Source organism: Plecotus auritus (genome assembly GCF_963455305.1).
Source record: "Plecotus auritus genome assembly, chromosome: 5".
Lineage (NCBI taxonomy): Eukaryota > Metazoa > Chordata > Mammalia > Chiroptera > Vespertilionidae > Plecotus > Plecotus auritus.
The window spans coordinates 166,547,342-166,565,155 of NC_137776.1; the positions used below are offsets into that span (position 1 = coordinate 166,547,342).

General features: G+C 44.2%; 1 protein-coding gene across 7 annotated transcripts in view; it reads left to right on the plus strand.

Moving 5' to 3' along the window:
• Positions 1–3,710: 3,710 nt before the first annotated feature.
• Positions 3,711–17,814, plus strand: part of PALM2AKAP2 (PALM2 and AKAP2 fusion) — a 385,911-nt gene continuing 371,807 nt past the window's right edge. For all 7 annotated transcript variants that reach the window (XM_080669981.1, XM_080669983.1, XM_080669987.1 and 4 more), the window contains exon 1: positions 3,711–3,906. In XM_080669981.1, coding sequence (XP_080526107.1) covers positions 3,902–3,906 — 5 coding nt within the window. In that variant the 5' untranslated portion in view covers positions 3,711–3,901. The remainder of the gene's footprint in view (positions 3,907–17,814) is intronic.

Genomic DNA, 17,814 nt, shown 5'->3' on the forward strand with positions numbered 1-17,814 from the left:
ATAATCATTCAAAGTGTGCATACATTTTTTGGAACACTTTGTATATTCATACAAAAATAAGAAATCCCCCCCCCCCAAACTCTTTATATTAGAGTTAAGAGGTGCCCGTTGAAAGGTTTTAGGAAAGGGGATGATCTGATTAGATTTGTGTTTTTGGAAGGTTACTCTGTTCAGTTGAATGGGTTAGAACAAGATGTGACCAGAGGCCAAGAGGCCAGCAGGGAGGCTGTTGATGAACAGCAGTGGGGACCGGGGGAAGTGAATGGGCTCTGTGGCTCCTCAGAAGGCAGTCTGGATAAATCTTGTTGATTAACCAGCTATGGGAATTCAGGATGGTGAGGAATCAAAGAGGTTCGTGTCTGTGTGGACACTTCCCTCTCTGTTGTTGGGCTAGGCCGGTTATATTAGGAGGACATTTATGGGTGAAAATGATGAGTGAATTCTGGACACATTGGGTTTGTGGTGTTTATGAAGATGCTATATTGGCCTTTGAATATTCAGTTTTGAAGTTCAGGAGAGAGATGTGGGCTGGAGATTTAGTTTTGGAAGAAAGTGCATGTACAAGTGGTTAAATCCAAGGAAGTGGATGAAATTGCTCAGGGAGGGTATGTACAGTGAGAAGTAAAGAGAGCTTAGGATAGACCCTGCAGAACTCCAACATTTAAGAGACAAGTAGCAGAGAAGGGGTAGCGTTGTAGCAGTGTGACATTACCGAAGACATTTCAAAGTGGCAAGAGTGGCCCTACGTATTTACCCCAAAGAAATAAAGAACATAGACGTGCACATGAATGTTTATGGCAGTTTTATTAGTAACTGCTTTATGGAAACAATCTAAATACTTACCAACTGGTGAACGAATATATAAAACCATGGTGCATTTGAACAATGGACTGGTACTCAGCACTGACAAGGAATGACCTATACGCACAACAACATGGATGATCCTCAAAAGCATTTGCTCAGTGACAGAAACCAAACACCAAAGGCTATGTACTGTTTGACGCCATGTGCATGGCCTTCTGGAAAAAGCAAAACTGGGGGCACAGGAATCAATCAGTGGTTGCCAGGGGTTGGAGGGGGAAGAAGGGGATTGACTATCAAGGTTAACAAAGGAACGGTTTGAGTGATGGTGGTGTTCTATATCGTGACTATTTTTGTGGTTTGTATACTATCCACACTCATAGACCTGAACTCCAAAAAGGCTGTTTCCTGCCGTGTATAAATTATAAATTATGCCTCAACAAGCCCAACTGGAAGTAAAAAACACACAACAAATACAAAGAGAGGTGGTCAAAATGTCAAATGCTGCTCATAAATCACGCAAGAGAGGAATGGGACGTGCCCCTTGCATTTGGCATTGACTCTGGTGAGCAGTGTCAGTGGCATGGGGGAGACAGAAGTTAGAATGCTAAGGATTGAGCAGTATGACAAAGACGGCTGGTTGCCCTCCAATACCCATGCTTCCCAGTTTTTGCCAAGGCTCATGACTATGCAGAGTGATGACTGCTTTGCCCAGTGTCCTGGGAAACTGACTATGGCCATGTGACTGAATTCTGGCCAAAGAGATGTAAGTGGAAGTGTCCTGTGGCAGCTTCTGGAAGCCTTCCTTAAGAGGCAGCTGACATGCTCTCCTTTGCCCCTTCTTGCCTCCTTTCCCCTTTGTGTGGGTTGGAATGCAGGCATGATGGCTGGAGCTGGAGCAGCTAACTTGAACCATGAAGTGACTTTCGGAAGGGAGAAGAGAAATGACAGAGGAACGTCCCGGCGGAGCCTGGGTCCCTCCGCTCTCTGAGAGCCGCCAAACTGGTCCAGGATTGCTTAGCTCTGAACCTTTCAGAGGTAGAAAAACAAATCCCTTTCCTGGTTAAACCTCTTAATTACTCACAGATGAACTTAATCCTATATGCTACAGGAGTAGATAGAAGGTGAGCTATAGAGACAATGAGGATGTAGAAACGGTGAGTACAGTATAAGCAACCCTTTCAGGGGGCTTGAGTGTGAAGGGGAAGAGTAGAGAGGGGATGGGAGCTGGCAACGGACACGGGTTACAGAGGGTTTATGATCTCCCAGTTCACACTAGATTCTGTGATGGAAACCTGGAGAAGATCCAGAATCCCTTTCCACAAAACAGCACTGTGACTCTTCACTGGGTTTGACTTTGTGCCTCAGGTTCCAGAGGGAAAGGAGGAGCCGTGAATCCACCGGGCACATTTTGCACGGGTCTCCTTCCAGCCCTAAAGCCGCTAACCAAGCTGATGGCTGGTTAGAATGCCCTTCCCCTGAGGCTTGCACACCCTAGCTCCTCTGCCCTCTCGGGCCAGTCTCTACAGGGGGTCCTTTCCTGAACACGCTACCATGGCAGGCCCACTTCCCTTTTCCTCTCCATCAGAGTATTAAAAAAACAGCTTTAAGCCCTAACCAATTTGGCTCAGTGGATAGAGTGTCAGCCTGCAGACTGAAGGGTCCCATGTTCCATTCAGGTCAAGGGCATGTACCTTGGTTGCAGGTACATCCCCAGTAGGGGGTGTGCAGGAGACAGCTGATCGATGTTTCTTTCTCATCGATGTTTCTCTCTATCCTCCCTTCCTCTCTGTAAAAAATCAATAAGATATATTTTTAAAAAACCAGCTTTAAGACATAATATAATGCATATACCATAAAATTCACCCAGAATGCACAATTCAATGGATTTTAGTATATTCACAGAGGTGTGCAATCATCACAAGTTAATTGTAAAACCTTCATCATGACATTTTATTACTTGATTTTTAAAGCAGTATCTTTACTGCTTATGGTTATGTTTATTTTCCCCTTTCCTCTGTGTTCTGTCTTTCTACTTGAACCTGTGAGCTCCACTAGGGCAGGACGTTATGGCTACGCCTGGGCTGCGGCCTCTGCACCCAGCAGACACCACTCACAGAGGAACCGGGCAGTAAGGTACAATGAAGCCTGGCAGTTGTCCCATCTGTGCTTCATCGTAGCAGGTGCAGGGCACTGGGTGGGGGCCCGGTGCCCATTCTGAAAACCTTTAGGAGTGGGGGGTTTTCAGAGGGGATGTAGGGAGGGACTACATGGCCCAGGGAATCGTATAACTCTGGGGTGGGGCCTTGATAATTCAGGAATCCATATTCAATGTACCTATTGTTTCCAAAGGAAGAAATAGGGAGAGTAACGCTGGCCAGTATCTTGCTGATAGGCGGGAATGCGCAGAATATGGAATGATGAGAAGGGCGTGGGATCACCAAAGTGATGAAACTGCATTAATGTGCCGCAATGGGGCTGGAGTTTTCCTTGGGAAACTCAGACCAATGCCCGCTGGGCTGGCACAATGGCGTTTCCGAACCCATGCCAGCCCATTAGGGGCAGTACTTGCTATTTGCTGAAGCCAGAAGCTTCTTTCGCATCCAACTTCCAAACCGCGACAGCTGCCACCTTGCCACTGACTCCATCGTTTCCCTGTGCTCTCGGGGTGGTGCCACCCGCCCCAGAAGCCCATCTCCCCTTCCCGCCCGGGCTTCTCAGCGCAGCCCCTCTTGTCCCAGGGGAGCCGCCTGCGCACCTGGCGCCTCGGGCGCCCGGGCACTGCGCGCTGGTGGCCACGTCTCCCGGTGCGCAGCTGCCGGTGACCTCCCTCCCCGAAACACTTAAGTGGAGTGGCTTGTCTAGCGCCCAACGAACAACATTATCCAATTGCTTCCCGTTTTACTCGCAGGCTGGGAGCTGGGAGAGCCTGAGCGTTCACTTTCAACCCTCGAGGGGAGGAGAGGGTGCGGGCGGGGAGGGGGGACGCTCAGGGCTCCACCTCGCGCGCTGCGCGGCGAGGCCAGAGCTCCAGGCTCCGCAGATGTGAGCGGCGCCTGCGAGTCCTGCAGCAGCGCACCCGGCAGCCCGTAGCCCCGTGATGGAGTGAGTATCCCCGAGCCGCGCCGCCCCGCGCGTCGCTGGCTGCCCTGCTCCCGGCATGTTGCCATGGCGACCGCGGCTGGAGGCCCAGCCGGCGCGGTCCCGTCTGGGATGGGTGTTTAATTTCAGTTCCGTGTGTACACCTGGTGTTTCTATAGCAGCCGCCGAGGCGGCGGTGGGAGCCCCGGGGTGGGAGCCCGGAGATGCGTGGTTTTGTGCCGCTGCCCCTGGGCCTCCTTGCTCGGAGGGAATTGCATTCTAGGCTTCCCCATCCCTGCCCTAAGCTCCCGCTTCTCGGGGAGTTGGCCGCAATAGCCATTACGTCCGATTACTAACCATGTCGGGATCATTGGACTGCAGTTTGTGGTTTTTTTTTTTTTTTTTTAAGGGAGGAGGCGTGGGGGTCACTGCGGATCGGAAGCAAATTGGTTGGGTGTGAAGCGTGTAATGGAAGGATGACGAGTTAGTGGGCGATGTGCGCCAGAGCTGCAATGCCCCGGCTACTAGAAGCCATAGGCGCCCCCCGCCCCCAAAATAATTGATTTGTTCCTTGGGTTATTGAGAAAGAAGACAGAAGCGTAGGAACGGCGGCCAGGGCTTGAATGACACGGTGGGCACATCATGGAAGGGGTGGAGAAGAGAGGGCAGGAAGGCAAGAGGGGCATTAACCAGAAGACACAGCTTCAGCGGTGGGTTGACCGGGGTTCCTCTGCTCTGTCTTCACATCCCCAGTTGCTTGTGGGTTCCCTCTCCCCAGCTGCTGCCGCAGCGGGCCGCTCTGACAGGCGCTAGGCTCCCAGACAGGGTCGTTTTTTGGAGTTGGCTGCTAACCACCGCTAAACACCGCTCCCTTGGTCAGCTTCTCCTCCTCCTCTTCTTCCCACGGATACTTCCTGACACTGAGGCCAGATGAAATCATATTTCAGCCTGGAGATAACGTCCTGTTTTCAGTGTCAGGACTTTCATGCCAAACCCAATACACCCTAGATGCAGCTTTTCTCCCTCTGCGTATCTGATTGTGCAGATGCAATTTAATCCTTACCAACCGGGCTGCTAAGGCAGGAGAGAGAGCACGTGGGCACTTGGGGAGTGAGGTGTGGTAGATGTCAGCCCCTGCCTGGGCAGCTACTAGTGCTGTTGATTTCCAGCACCGGAAATGTCATGTTTCTGAGACTCAGTTTCCCTACTTACACAACGGAGACGAAGATGTTTCTTACTTTTAAGCATTGTTGAGAGGATCCAGTGCTATTTGTATTTCTTCTAAAGGGCTTTGTAAATTGTGAGGTATACACAAATTTAAGGAGCTAATGATTAAGGCTCTGGAGTCAGTTTGCTGGGTGGAGTCTTTTTACAGTTTGCTGAATAAAATCGATCTCTCTAGGCCTCATTACTGGCAACAGGATTAATAATACTAATAACTATTTGGTGCAATTTTTGTGAAGATGAAAGGAGTTGATTATATAAGGGTCTTAGGACAGCATCTGTCAGAAAGTGAGCTCAATCAATACCATGCATTATCTATAAATATTATCTGTTGTCCATCATCAACACCGTGGCCTCCAGCATTCTCCATTGACATTTTGTGGGGTCACGGGGTTGTCACCGAGCTATTCCCCCACAGCACCCCCCCGACAATTTATAAAGAAATACAGTAACTGAGAGTAACAGTTCTCAAGATACCATTGCAGATGTGGATAATCAACCAGAAGACACAGCAGGCTTGGGCATGCACAGCTGAAATGGGACAACTTGGCCCGGGGCACACCCTATTCTCATTGCTCATTGTCGTTTTCTTAGACATAGTGGCTTAATTAAAGATTCGATGTAGAGCCAGTCATCCCACTGTGTGAGGTTAAAGGGTACCCTGGTTGTTTGTCAGGACAGTAGCATTCATCTTTGTCATCTCTCATTAATACTCTAATGCAGTGGTCGGCAAACTCATTAGTCAACAGAGCCAAATAGCAACAGTACAACGACTGAAATTTCTTTTGAGAGCCAAAATTTTTAAACTTAAACCTCTTCTAATGCCACTTCTTCAAAATAGACTCGCCCAGGCCGTGGTATTTTGTGGAAGAGCCACACTCAAGGGGCCAAAGAGCCGCATGTGGCTCGCGAGCCGCAGTTTGCCGACCACTGCTCTAACGTATAATTTATCTCCCTCCATAACTATTTTCAAATGCTTTCATTTTCCTGTGAGTTTTTGTTACCTTTTTCAAGTCTATCTTCTAGGAAATTAACTTTAAAAAACACACAAACAATATTTGTTTATTTCTTACTCATTCCAATAGAGCCTTCACTTCAGTGATTGTTTTATTCATCATTTTCAATTTATTTTCTGACTTCGCATTTATTTTTTAAAAGTTTCATGTGTTCTAGAAGTTCTTTAAACATGTGGAGAAGACTTTCTCTGAACATTTTATCTATTTCTTGTGTTATTCCTTTATTTTTATTGAGAGAGAGAGAGAGAGAGAGAGAGGAGAGAGAGAGAGAGAGAGAGAAACATCAATTTGTTGTTCCATGTATGCATTCATTGGTTGCTTCTTGTATGTGCCCTGACTGGGGATTGAACCCACAACCTTGGTATATCGGGACAACACTTGAACCAACTTAGTTACCCTGCAGAATTGCTTATCTGCCTCTGACTTTCCTCTTTTAAAATAACAATTAAGCGTATAGAAACTGTACTTGTTAACAGCTTCGTACTTGTTACTCATTCCTAAGTGGAGGCAATTCTAGCCATACCAGCTATTTGCCAAAAAAAAAAAAAAAAAAGTGGGAGGGATTGTGTTTGGGAAGACAGTGGCTTTAGATATTTCGCCTCATAATAATTCTGCAATATCTTCTGCTCTTAAATAATGAACCCTTATAATGATCAACTCCTTTCATCTTTACAAAAATGGCACCAAATAGTTATTCATATTATTAATCCTGTTTCCAGTAATGAGGCCTAGAGAGATCTATTTCATTCAGCAAAGTGTAAGTAGTGAGTGAGTCAATCACAGCTTACTCGTGTGTGTGTGTGGGGCGGGGAGGAGGATGGACAGATATTTGATACTTACTGTCACTGCGTAGTTGATTCTGTTTAGCACATACAAGCGAAGGAGAGGGGCAAGTTATCTACAAAGATAATTGTTATTTTCCTTCTGTTTTCCTACATCTCTTGCCTCTAGACCAGTCCTCTGTGTTAAGTTCTTACATTTCAGGCTTTCAAGGATAATAAAACACACTCTGTGAGTTAGGACCCATTACTGGAAGGGAACCTGGTAATTTTTGTTTGTCTGTTAGCGGGTTCACACAATATTTCCATCAGTATCACTTTCTGCACCACTCTGGTAGGGAACCAGGCCCCCACTATCTCCCCCACCCCCCAGATGTTCCCCATGTCTCCCGTGTCTTGCTCATGCTCACTCCTCACCGTTCCAACACTGGGCCTCTCTGAACTCTCTCTTTACATACTGAGAAATTTAAAAACCAACTGGGCTGTGTAGAGGAGCATATCACCTTTTAGGGTTGTCCCTTGATTTAATAAAGTTTTTACTCAGATAATTCTTATAGTCTGTGATTTGAGAATCTTGGCTCTTTGCTAGTTTCATAGTAGATAAAATTTTCCCTCCAATTTTTCATTCCTTATGTTTATTTCAGGGTGATATAGAGAAAACTTACCTTTACCATACATTTGAATGAATGAAGCAATGAATCTTGTGTTCCTATGAAAATAATAATAGAAATTACCCAATGTCATTGGATATATATGTATATATATATATATTTTTTCAATCAATTCTTAGAAATGTGTATAGCAAAAGAAGTTCATGAATAGAGATTATAAATTCTTAGCAGTAGAAGAACTTTGGGAAGGATGCACAGAGTGGATATTCTCTGTCTCGCCCTTCAAATCCACTCTCTACCCTCCTCCCACTGCTCTGTGCCCTGGAAGGCTGAGCCCTAGGCACTGAATCAGCAAGGCTGTCTTGCCCTTCAGCTTCCTGTTGGCTTGGATCATTGGGAGGCGCCTGCAGGAGACCCACGGGTGGAAGGAGCGTGGGGTCAGCATGTTCACGCCATGGTCTCCCTTCCTGCAGGGCAGCGGTTGGCAGTGGTGCTTCTCTCTTCTAAAAGTCGCAGCCCTGCCTGCAGCCCTGTCCTCCAGCCCGAGCTCTGATTCTCTCTTGGTTCTGGTCACCACTCCTCCTTTGCTCCTTCTGGACCAGGTGTGGCACTGGTAGACATCCCACTCTGTTAGCTCCTGGTGCTTCACCAGCCCCGTTAGTTTTCCCTAACTCTGCCCAGGCCATTGTAAAGCAATCCCTTTACTGAGCTTGCCTCAGTTACCCAGTTAGAGCATGCCATCTGTTTTCAGCGGGGCGGGTCCTAACTCACAGAGTGTACAAATCATGGAAGTGTTGGAAGTCTTTTTTTTTTTTTTTTAAATAAATCTTTATTCAGATTATTGCAATTATTTCTCCTTTTTCCCCCCATAGCTCCCCTCCACCCATTTCCCACCCCACCTTCTGCCCTTACCTCCCCCCCACTGTCCTCATCCATAGGTGTATGATTTTTGTCCATTCTCTTCATGAACCCCCCATACCCCTTTCCCCCTGAGAATTATCAGTCCACTCCCTTTCTATGCCCCTGATTCTATTATATTCACCAGATTATTCTGTTCCTCAGGTTTTTAATTCACTTGATTTTTAGGTTCGCTTGTTGATAGATATGTATTTGTTGTTCATAATTTTTCTCTTTACTTTTTTCTTCTTCCTCTTCTTTAAGAATACCTTTCAGCATTTCATATAATACTGGTTTGGTGGTGATGAACTCCTTCAGCTTTTTCTTATCTGTGAAGCTCTTTATCTGCCCTTCAATTCTGAATGATAGCTTTGCTGGGTAGAGTAATCTTGGTTGTAGGTTCTTGCTATTCATCACATTGAAAATTTCTTGCCACTCCCGTCTGGCCTGCATAGTTTCTGTTGAGAAGTCAGCTGACAGTCGTATGGGTGCTCCCTTGTAGGTAATTAACTGTTTTTCTCTTGCTGCTTTTAATATTCTCTCTTTGTCTTTTGCTCTTGGCATTTTAATTATGATGTGTCTTGGTGTGGTCCTCTTTGGATTCCTTTTGTTTGGGGTTCTGTGGGCTTCCTGAACTTGTAAGTCTATTTCTTTCACCAGGTGGGGGAAGTTTTCGGTCATTATTTCTTCAAATAGGTTTTCAGTATCTTGCTCTCTCTCTTCTTCTGGCACCCCCATAATTCTGATGTTGGTACGCTTGAAGTTGTCCCAGAGTCTTCTTACATTATCTTCAACTTTTTGGATTTTTTTTTTTGCTTTTTGCTTTTTCGGTTGAGTGTTTTTTGCTTCTTTGTATTTCAATTCTTTGACTTGATTCTTGTGTTCCTCTATTCTGTTTCTGGGTCTCTGTATAATATTTTTTATTTCAGTCAGTGTATGTTTAATTTCTAGTTGGTCCTGTTTCATATCTTCGAGGGTCTCGTTATATTTATCGGCCTTTTCTAGGATATTCTTAAAAAGTCTTATAACCGTGGTTTTGAATTCTATATCCAGTCGTTTGTTTTCCTCCATTTCTTTCGTTTGTGATCTGATTCTTTGACCCCGCATTTTCACTGATTCCCTGAGTTGGTAAGGTAGATATTTGTGCTAGGTTTCCAATATGGCCCAGTGGGTCTGCTTCCCCAGTTAACCTGAGGTGGACACTCTTGGTGCACCCCTTTGTGGACTGTGTGTACAGCCTTGTTGTAATTAAGTCTTTATTGTTGTTGGTATCACTGGGAAGAATTGACCTCCGGGCCAGTTGGCTGTAAGGATCAGCTGTGTCTATGCTGGGAGAAGTTCGTTGCTGGAGACAGCCTTATAGGATTAGACTTGCCAAATTGCAATAGGCTCTGTGCTCAGCTTGGATGGGGTGGAGTCTCAGTCTTGGCTTCCTGTCAGCCCCGCCCCTGCGCGCATGTGCGCTTTCAGTCCTCGGCCTTCCCCGGCTCCCGAGTCTCCGCCCGAGAGTCCAGACTCCCCCCACAAGAGCGTGGGTCCCCAGGGGCTCGCCTGGAACTGGGGTTCACTGCAGTCAGAACTGGGGCTCAGTGCAGTCAGAATCCTCTGACTCCCTTCCACTAGGGAAAGCCTGTGGCAACTTCCGCAGCCTTTGTGCGCACTGGCATGCGCGCGCGTGCGCACTTTCAGTCCTCCGCCTTCCCCGGCTCCCGAGTCTCCGCCCGAGAGTCCAGACTCCCCCCACAAGAGCGTGGGTCCCCAGGGGTTCGCCTGGAACTGGGGTTCACTGCAGTCAGAACTGGGGCTCAGTGCAGTCAGGATCCTCTGACTCCCTTCCACTAGGGAAAGCCTGTGGCAACCTCCGCAGCCTTTGTGCACACTGGCCCGCGCGCCTTCAGACTTCTGCCTTTCCCAGCTCGAGTCTCTGCCCGAGAGTCCAGACTCCCCCCGTAAGAGCGTGGGTCCCCAGGTGTTCGCCCGGAGCTGGGGTTCAGTGCAGTCAGAACTGGGGTTCAGTGCGATCGGAGGCTTCCTTCCCCCTTCCGCCAGAGAAAGTCAGCCAGGCTCTCAGCCGCCCTTCCTCTCTGCGCGCACAAAGCCCCTTTGCCGTACCTCCAATTCTCTGTGAGCTTTTCTTTTTCCTTCTAGTTGTAGAATTTTCACTCAGCCAGCTCTCCTGTGGTTCTGGATGGTGTCTGTTCTGTCTTTTAGTTGTAGTTTTGAAATTGTTGTGCGAGGCAGCAGTTTAGGTGTTTACCTATGCCGCCATCTTGGTTTCTCCGGAAGTCTTATAAAAACACACTTTGCATTACTGGAAGGGAACCTGGTAATTTTTGTTTGTCTACATATATTGGTCATTGGAGCTCAGGAGTCTGAAATATGAAACAGGTATTGAGGGTTGTCATGAGCTTACTCATAAACTGAAGAAGAAGCTCTGATTCCACAAGCTACCAATGTGTTCATTTGCTTCCCATTGGAAAGTCATTTGTCTTATAACTTATAATAAAAAATTCCCCAAACTTGACTTCTCAGAAGGAAGACCAATCTCAGTTACAGGAAGGCTTAATTAGAATTTTATTTAATGAATGAAACTTTCTTTTCATTATAGAAAGGAGCGTTAATAATAAAAATTCTATTTCATGAATAGATCTTTGTAAAATTTGACGTACTATGTAGACCTAAGTGATAACTTAACTTATCAGGAGTATATAAAATGAATGCTTCCTGAATTGATACCAAGTCATTAAAATCTGTTCCATCTTCTTTTTCCCACCTGTCCCAGTCCCTGCAGATAGTACAAAAACACAACATTTAGTCTAATCAAAAGGTGTGTCTTACAAGTTCTGAATAAATGAGCTCTAATGATATTATACTCTGTTTTCATATAGTATTTCATAGTTGGAGAGGAAGCTGTTCAGACTGCTTATCCTGCTTTCAGTGCCTCTATTTTGCAATTATGTTCATTTATTCATTCATAACTCATACTTATTAGGTACTCACTATGTGCTAGGCCCTGTTCTAGGTACCTCTGATACAGATATGAGTACAACATAGTTCCTGTCTCCCCAGAGGCCATAATCTAATGAAGAAAGAACATAATTGGCCAAAATATTATACTAATGTACACAGTGTTATACTAGGGGAAGGTTTGATGGGATACTGTCTGAAGCACATAGTAAGAGACAAAGGACTATGTGAATCTCAGGAGTTCAGAGATTCTAGATGAGTTCAAAATACAAGCCCAATTCTTAGCCCCTGGGATTAATTTAAAAATAAGAGCACTTTGTTTTTAATGTCCGGATTAGTCATTTTACAGCTGCTTAAGTCACTTTCTAAAAAACCTAGCCACGTCAATTCCAATGTTAAAACTAGTTTGAATAACAGACAGTCTTTCAAAGTTTTTGTTTGCACTAAGGAGCCTATGGCCAAGGCTAGCTCCAAGATCATTCATGCTACAGTATCATGGCCAATGCCTGCCCCCTTGAGGAATCATAAACTCAGTGTTTCAGAGGACAGTGCAACGTGGGATCACTAACAGAGCAGGACAAATCAAAGACAAGAAGCAAACAGAATGGAAAGCAAAACGGAACAAACAGAAACATACGAAGATTTGTGGGGGCACTGCCAAATTAGATATTCCATTTGTTTTAGCCATCTTTGTTCAAATCACATCAACAGCCTCTACCTCTTGAAAGGCATTATGATCTGCTAACGTGGAGCTATGAGCCATCAGGAAGCACTAATGAAGTTGGTCCAGAAACAGTGTGAAAGCACTCCATCCTTCCACTGCTCTCCTTACCTTCTTATTATCTTCTGAAAAGGAGGTGTCCAGCATTTAAAGTTAATAATGACACCAACAGAAGGTCTCATTTCCTCAGAGAGTCACACTACTGTACTTTGCACACAATCACCTGGGTGCAGTGTTAGAAGGCAGATCCTGATTCTGTAGGTCTGGGGTGGGGTTGGAGAGTCTACATTCTCATAAGCCTCCTAGGAGAGGATGCTGCTGCTGCAGCTGCTGGCCTGCAGACCACACTATGATAGTGATGTTCCCAGCGAGAAGACACAGTGCAGGGCTGTTTATAATGCAAGGAATGAGGGTCTCATCCTTTTGCACTTCCCCCTACACCCAAACAACCCTCCCTGTAGGGGATTGCTCCAATGAACTGATGTTCAGAAATCTGTATATACAACAGGCCAAGCTGCAGAACAAACCTGGCTCTTCGTTTTAGTTGGCATAATTTGGCATTTCCAAGCCTTTTAGTTTTAGTTTTATTTGAAAATCAAGGCAGGCTGGACAGCTGTGGAAAAAAAGTGTTTACAAGGTAAATACATATAATTCTATCTTTTAAAATAGGAATTTAAAATGTATATGGTTATAAATAATTTAAAATCTAAAACTATTTATCTTTGGCCAGTTTCTTGATATTTAAAAAAATAGCTAGTGAATCTAATTATCTGTTGCCTCAGACGTCTGCAAATCAGTAATATCTTGGTGTAAATGTCAAGTTATGATTCTATAATATGACACTCGTGTGAATATGAAGGTGATGTGTTAGGATCAAGAAGCTGGCAGTATTACAATTTCTGAACAAGATTCACAGACTTAGGCATTCTCGCTGTTGAACGCCAGGGAAGAGCAACCTATTTCTTAAAGGATAATTTCAACGTGTTATCAAATTGTGTTTTTTATTTATGTGAGATGAGAATTATATCCCAAACTCTTTTCTTGTTATGAGAGCTAAATGTTATAAGGATAATACATATTTAATATTAAACTGCACAGAACAAGGTTTAGTTATAGATTCTTAAATTGCTTAATAAAATGATGGCTCTCCAAACCTAATTACATTGGTGTGAATTAAAACACAGTTCTTAAGGGCTCTCAGTATATCCTCTCCCAGCCCGTGGCAGCTGCACAATGTACCCTCCTGTTAGTTTCACTCCAGGTCTTGAAATTAGAATCATTTTATTAAATCAAGGTGGTGTGCATATGGCCTTGGTGCAGGAGGAGCAGGGTATCATGCCCTGGAAAAACAAAGATTATGTGTCTGTGTGTGTATGAAAATCTCTGCATTTTTTTTTTTTGGCTTTAAACAACAAATACAATTTGACCCTCCAAAAATATATACACACTTTGAATGACTATAAAGTCTATGTTTATTAACATACAGTTAATTTTCAAAATTTAAAAGAGTCTACAGAAATGAATAATTTTTTTGTCAATGCCTGTTTTCAAACCGATGACCATGCTGGTCCTGTCACTGCTGATAACATGAAGCAATGGAATCACAAACATCAAGAATCATTTTGTTTGGTATTTTGTGCACCCTCAATTCATCGACTATTGCCAGTTTTGTACTGTAAACTTTATCTTTTATGTATCCCCACAAAATAAAGTCTAGCAGCACTTTAGGATAATTTTTCTTTGTTCAGATCTTAGTCTGGCTTCACCCATTATTTCAAATCCGTTAAACCTGAAAAGAAGTGAACATTTGAGTTATCAGCTGTTAAAGAAAGTGTGTATACCTTTTTGGGGGATACCCTATCTTTTTTTTCTCTCACAGTTCTGGAGATTGGGAAGTCCAGATCAAGGTGTCAGCAGATTTGTTGTCTGGTGAGGGCTTTCTCTGTATCCTCATATGGGGGGCGGGGAGAGAGAGAGAGAGAGAGAGAGAGAGAGAGAGAGAGAGAGAGAGAGAGAGAGAGAGAACTCTGGACTCTGGTCTCCTCATCTTTTAAGGGCACTAAACCCATCATGCATCTTCCACGCCAATGACTTTATCTAAAACAAATTACCTCCCAAAGTCTTCACCTCCAAATACCATCCCAGTGGAGATTAGGACTTCAACATAGGAATTTAGTGGGGGCGGGGATACAAACATTTAGTCCAAAGCACTTGTAGTCCCATGATTCACCTGGAACTCCAGTGTCATTTTTGTCTTCTACTCTTCTCTTTCTTCTCAATCCCTGTTGCACCTGCATTGTACATGGACAGTAGATTTACCTTCTGTGCTTTCTGAATGGGCTTATCTATCTATATCTATCTATCATCTATCTATCATCTATCTATCTATCTATCTATCTATCTATCTATCTATCTATCTATCTATCTATCTATCTACCTATCATCTATATCTATCATCTATCGGCTCCTTTAGTCTGCCAAGCTTTAGTCAACCTAGCGCTCTTGGTTATTACCACATACATTCCAGGCATTTTTAAGTTCTTTACTGAAAATCTCTTACTTTTTAAGGCATCCCTCTAAAATGCCACCCTTCAGATATGTATATCCGTGTCTTAGTTGGATACATTCTCTTTCCTTCCATTCATCCTTACCTTGGGACTTACAAAAGGACTCCTAAGACTAAAATCCACAAGTGGATAGAAAAGCTTTGGCCCTTATCACCCACTGCCCAAATTTGCCTGCTTCAGGAGATTGGCAAGTTTCTTGCACTTGCACAATCACAGAGGCTGGGGCTGGTTGCCAGGCAGATCCTGGGCTCAGGCCAGGGTGGGGGGACAAGGCGAGAGAGGGAGCGGGAAAGGACTCAGACCTCTGGCGTCTGTGAACGAAAAAACATGTAGATGAAAACCAGTGAAATCTGCAGGGGACCCTTGGTGGTTGTTGGTTTCTTTAGTGGCAAAAGCTGCTGGGGTCATCTGCAGAGCAGGGCACTGGGAAGTGCGGTCACCCCCACTGTGTGGCTGGTATTGGTAGCCTCTGCTTTTCTTCCTTGTTCCTCGCTGTCTTTCTCTCTACATTTACGTTTTTGCTGGTCTCTGGGCAGGGTGCAACTCAAGTGAGTCCTTCATGTAGTGCCCTGAAAGGCTGGGAAAGTGAGTCATTCACCCCACTCTGTCTTTCTCAATGAAGGGGAGTTCTCTCTAGACGGGGAGTTCTTTCTTGGTTTGGGCCTTGCCAGCCTGGGGGATGGGATGGTGCAGGCAAGTGAAGCTGTTCTTTCTTCCAGTTTTGTGGGGTCATTTTTGTTCCACTGTGTTACCAAAGTATCTTCCATAGAGACTCCTGAACTCTCCCAGAGCTGTTTTGTTCATGGAAAGCTGTCTAATAATTGATCTTTGTGGAAGGGACAGAGACTGGGGTTTCCTACACTGCCATCTTGGTGACGTCACCCTGAATATATGGAGATATATACTAGTTCCAAGTGGATGGACCTAGAGAGGAACAGATAAATTTATTGGCAAACCACTTACTCAGTGGTTCACAGGACCCAGTTTAGAAATTATGTTGCTATAGGGATCATTGAGGGCTTTAACATAATGGTTGATTTGGCCATAGAATCATACACACACACAAACACACACACACACACACACACACACACACACACACACACATATAATTTTTTTTTTACAGAGAGGAAGGGAGAGGAATAGAGAATTAGAAACATTGATGAGAGAGAAACATCGATCAGCTGCCTTCTGCACGCCCCCTCCTGGGGATCGAGTCTGCAACCAAGGTACATGCCCTTGATCAGAATTGAAACCAGGACCCTTCAGTCCGCAGGCTGACGCTCTATCCACTGAGCCAAATGGTTAGGGCTTGGCCATAGAATTCTATGGGGTTTGCTCTGTCCTACATTTTAAAATAGAGGTATCTTCTACCTCAAGCCTCCTTACTATAGCTTGTAATCATTAATATTAAGAACATTAAAAGAGCAACCTAGTAGAAACTATTTTATTCTAAAAAGGCTTTGTGATTATTTAAATCGTAGGTATTTATTATTTATTTTAATAATGTAGTTGGATTTTTTAAAAAAGGATGATAAAACCAAGACCAAAGGAAAATTAGGTTTGGGAATATAAAGCTGAGCAAGATTATTCCATCAAATGCACATCACATTGTTCTGTTCAGTTGCTAAAGGTGGGCTGCACATTTGGCCCTAAGCTCACCAGTGTCACTCTAGAACAAGAGGAAAAAATAATTGGTTACAAGATGCAAAATGCCTAAGTGACAAAAACAAGCTAGTTATTAAGGAGAAAATAGTTTCCTTAGTCCCAAGACTTACAAGAAATTTCTCTCATGGATGCTCTACATTCCCAGAATAAGTGCACCATCAGGTTTCACTGGGATTTCCTTGCAATGCCCCTCACTGAAGGTGGATGGCAAAACAACTATGTGCATCATCTTTTATAGAAAGAAGAAGTATTAGCAAGGGACATTTAATGGTACTAAACGCTTAAGAGATTCTGACTGCTTTGATAGGTCCTGTTATTTATACTTTAATAGTTCCTTAAATAACACCTGTCCAGGGGTTCACTCTTAATTTGTGTTCCCCTTAAAACCTCTGAAATAAACATAATCCATATTTCATTTCAGAAAAAAAAATCATCTCTTCCTCATTGTTTACCAGGTTTTCTACTCAATATAAAAGCAAAACATTTGGTACGAGGAACTGATAACGCTGGGTTTCATTTATAATCATTAAAACTTTGAAACAGATGCCACTTCTTGAGGCACATACTTATCTAAGAGAGATAATCTATGGGCCTTCCTAGTGTCCAGAAGTGACAGGTATAGACAGAGGAAATTAAAGTTCTGGGAAGAGGAAATTATTGTTGGCCCAAATGTTATAGTGTCTTTTCTTTCTGGCTAGAGGTAAGCCAAAATTTAAAATTTAATTATCCTGCTGATGGTTTGGCTTGATAAATATAATGGATGCTAATTCATAGGTGGCTGGGAATCAATACATTTTTTCATGAGCAATAACGTTTGCTTTGAAATATTCTTATCTAAGTGTAAGATTCATCATGTAAAGCTTTTTGAGATGAGAACTCTGAGAAGTGCAATATGGCAAAGGCAGGTTCACGTTTAGAGCTTTGATCTGCCTCAGTAGTTCTGATTACAGAAGCCCCTCCTCACCTGGAGTGCCATTTTAGAAAACTCCATGGATCCTCCCAAAAGATCCTCCAAGTGCTGGGCCTCTGTTACTGGAGGGGGTTGGGGGGCAGGACCTCTCTGTGTCTGGGACTATTTTAGCTTCCCATTGGTGCTCCTTCCCAGGCGTATTCCAGAGTGCTTATTGCCAAGCTGTGGCTGCGGAGGGCTTCCGGTGGACACCACTAACTTAAATGAAAATGGTTTCATGATGTAGCTGTATCAAATTAGAGGGAAGATATATTCAAAGACAGCTGTTTCAGAAGTGAGAAGAGCAAAGATATTACATGTAGAGACCAGTGGGATATGGCAATGGGAGCAGTCAGTGTGTAGAACAAGAAGTGACCTGCAGAGCTTAGATCTGGTCCCGTTACCAGCCAGATGACCTACTCTCTTCTGTTTCATGGACATAGATCTCGTGCTTCACCAGGTGAAAGTAAGTTCCTCTCTCTTGGGAAAGGAACCCATGTGTACTTTGGATCCCTGGCATCAAGTTTTGCCTT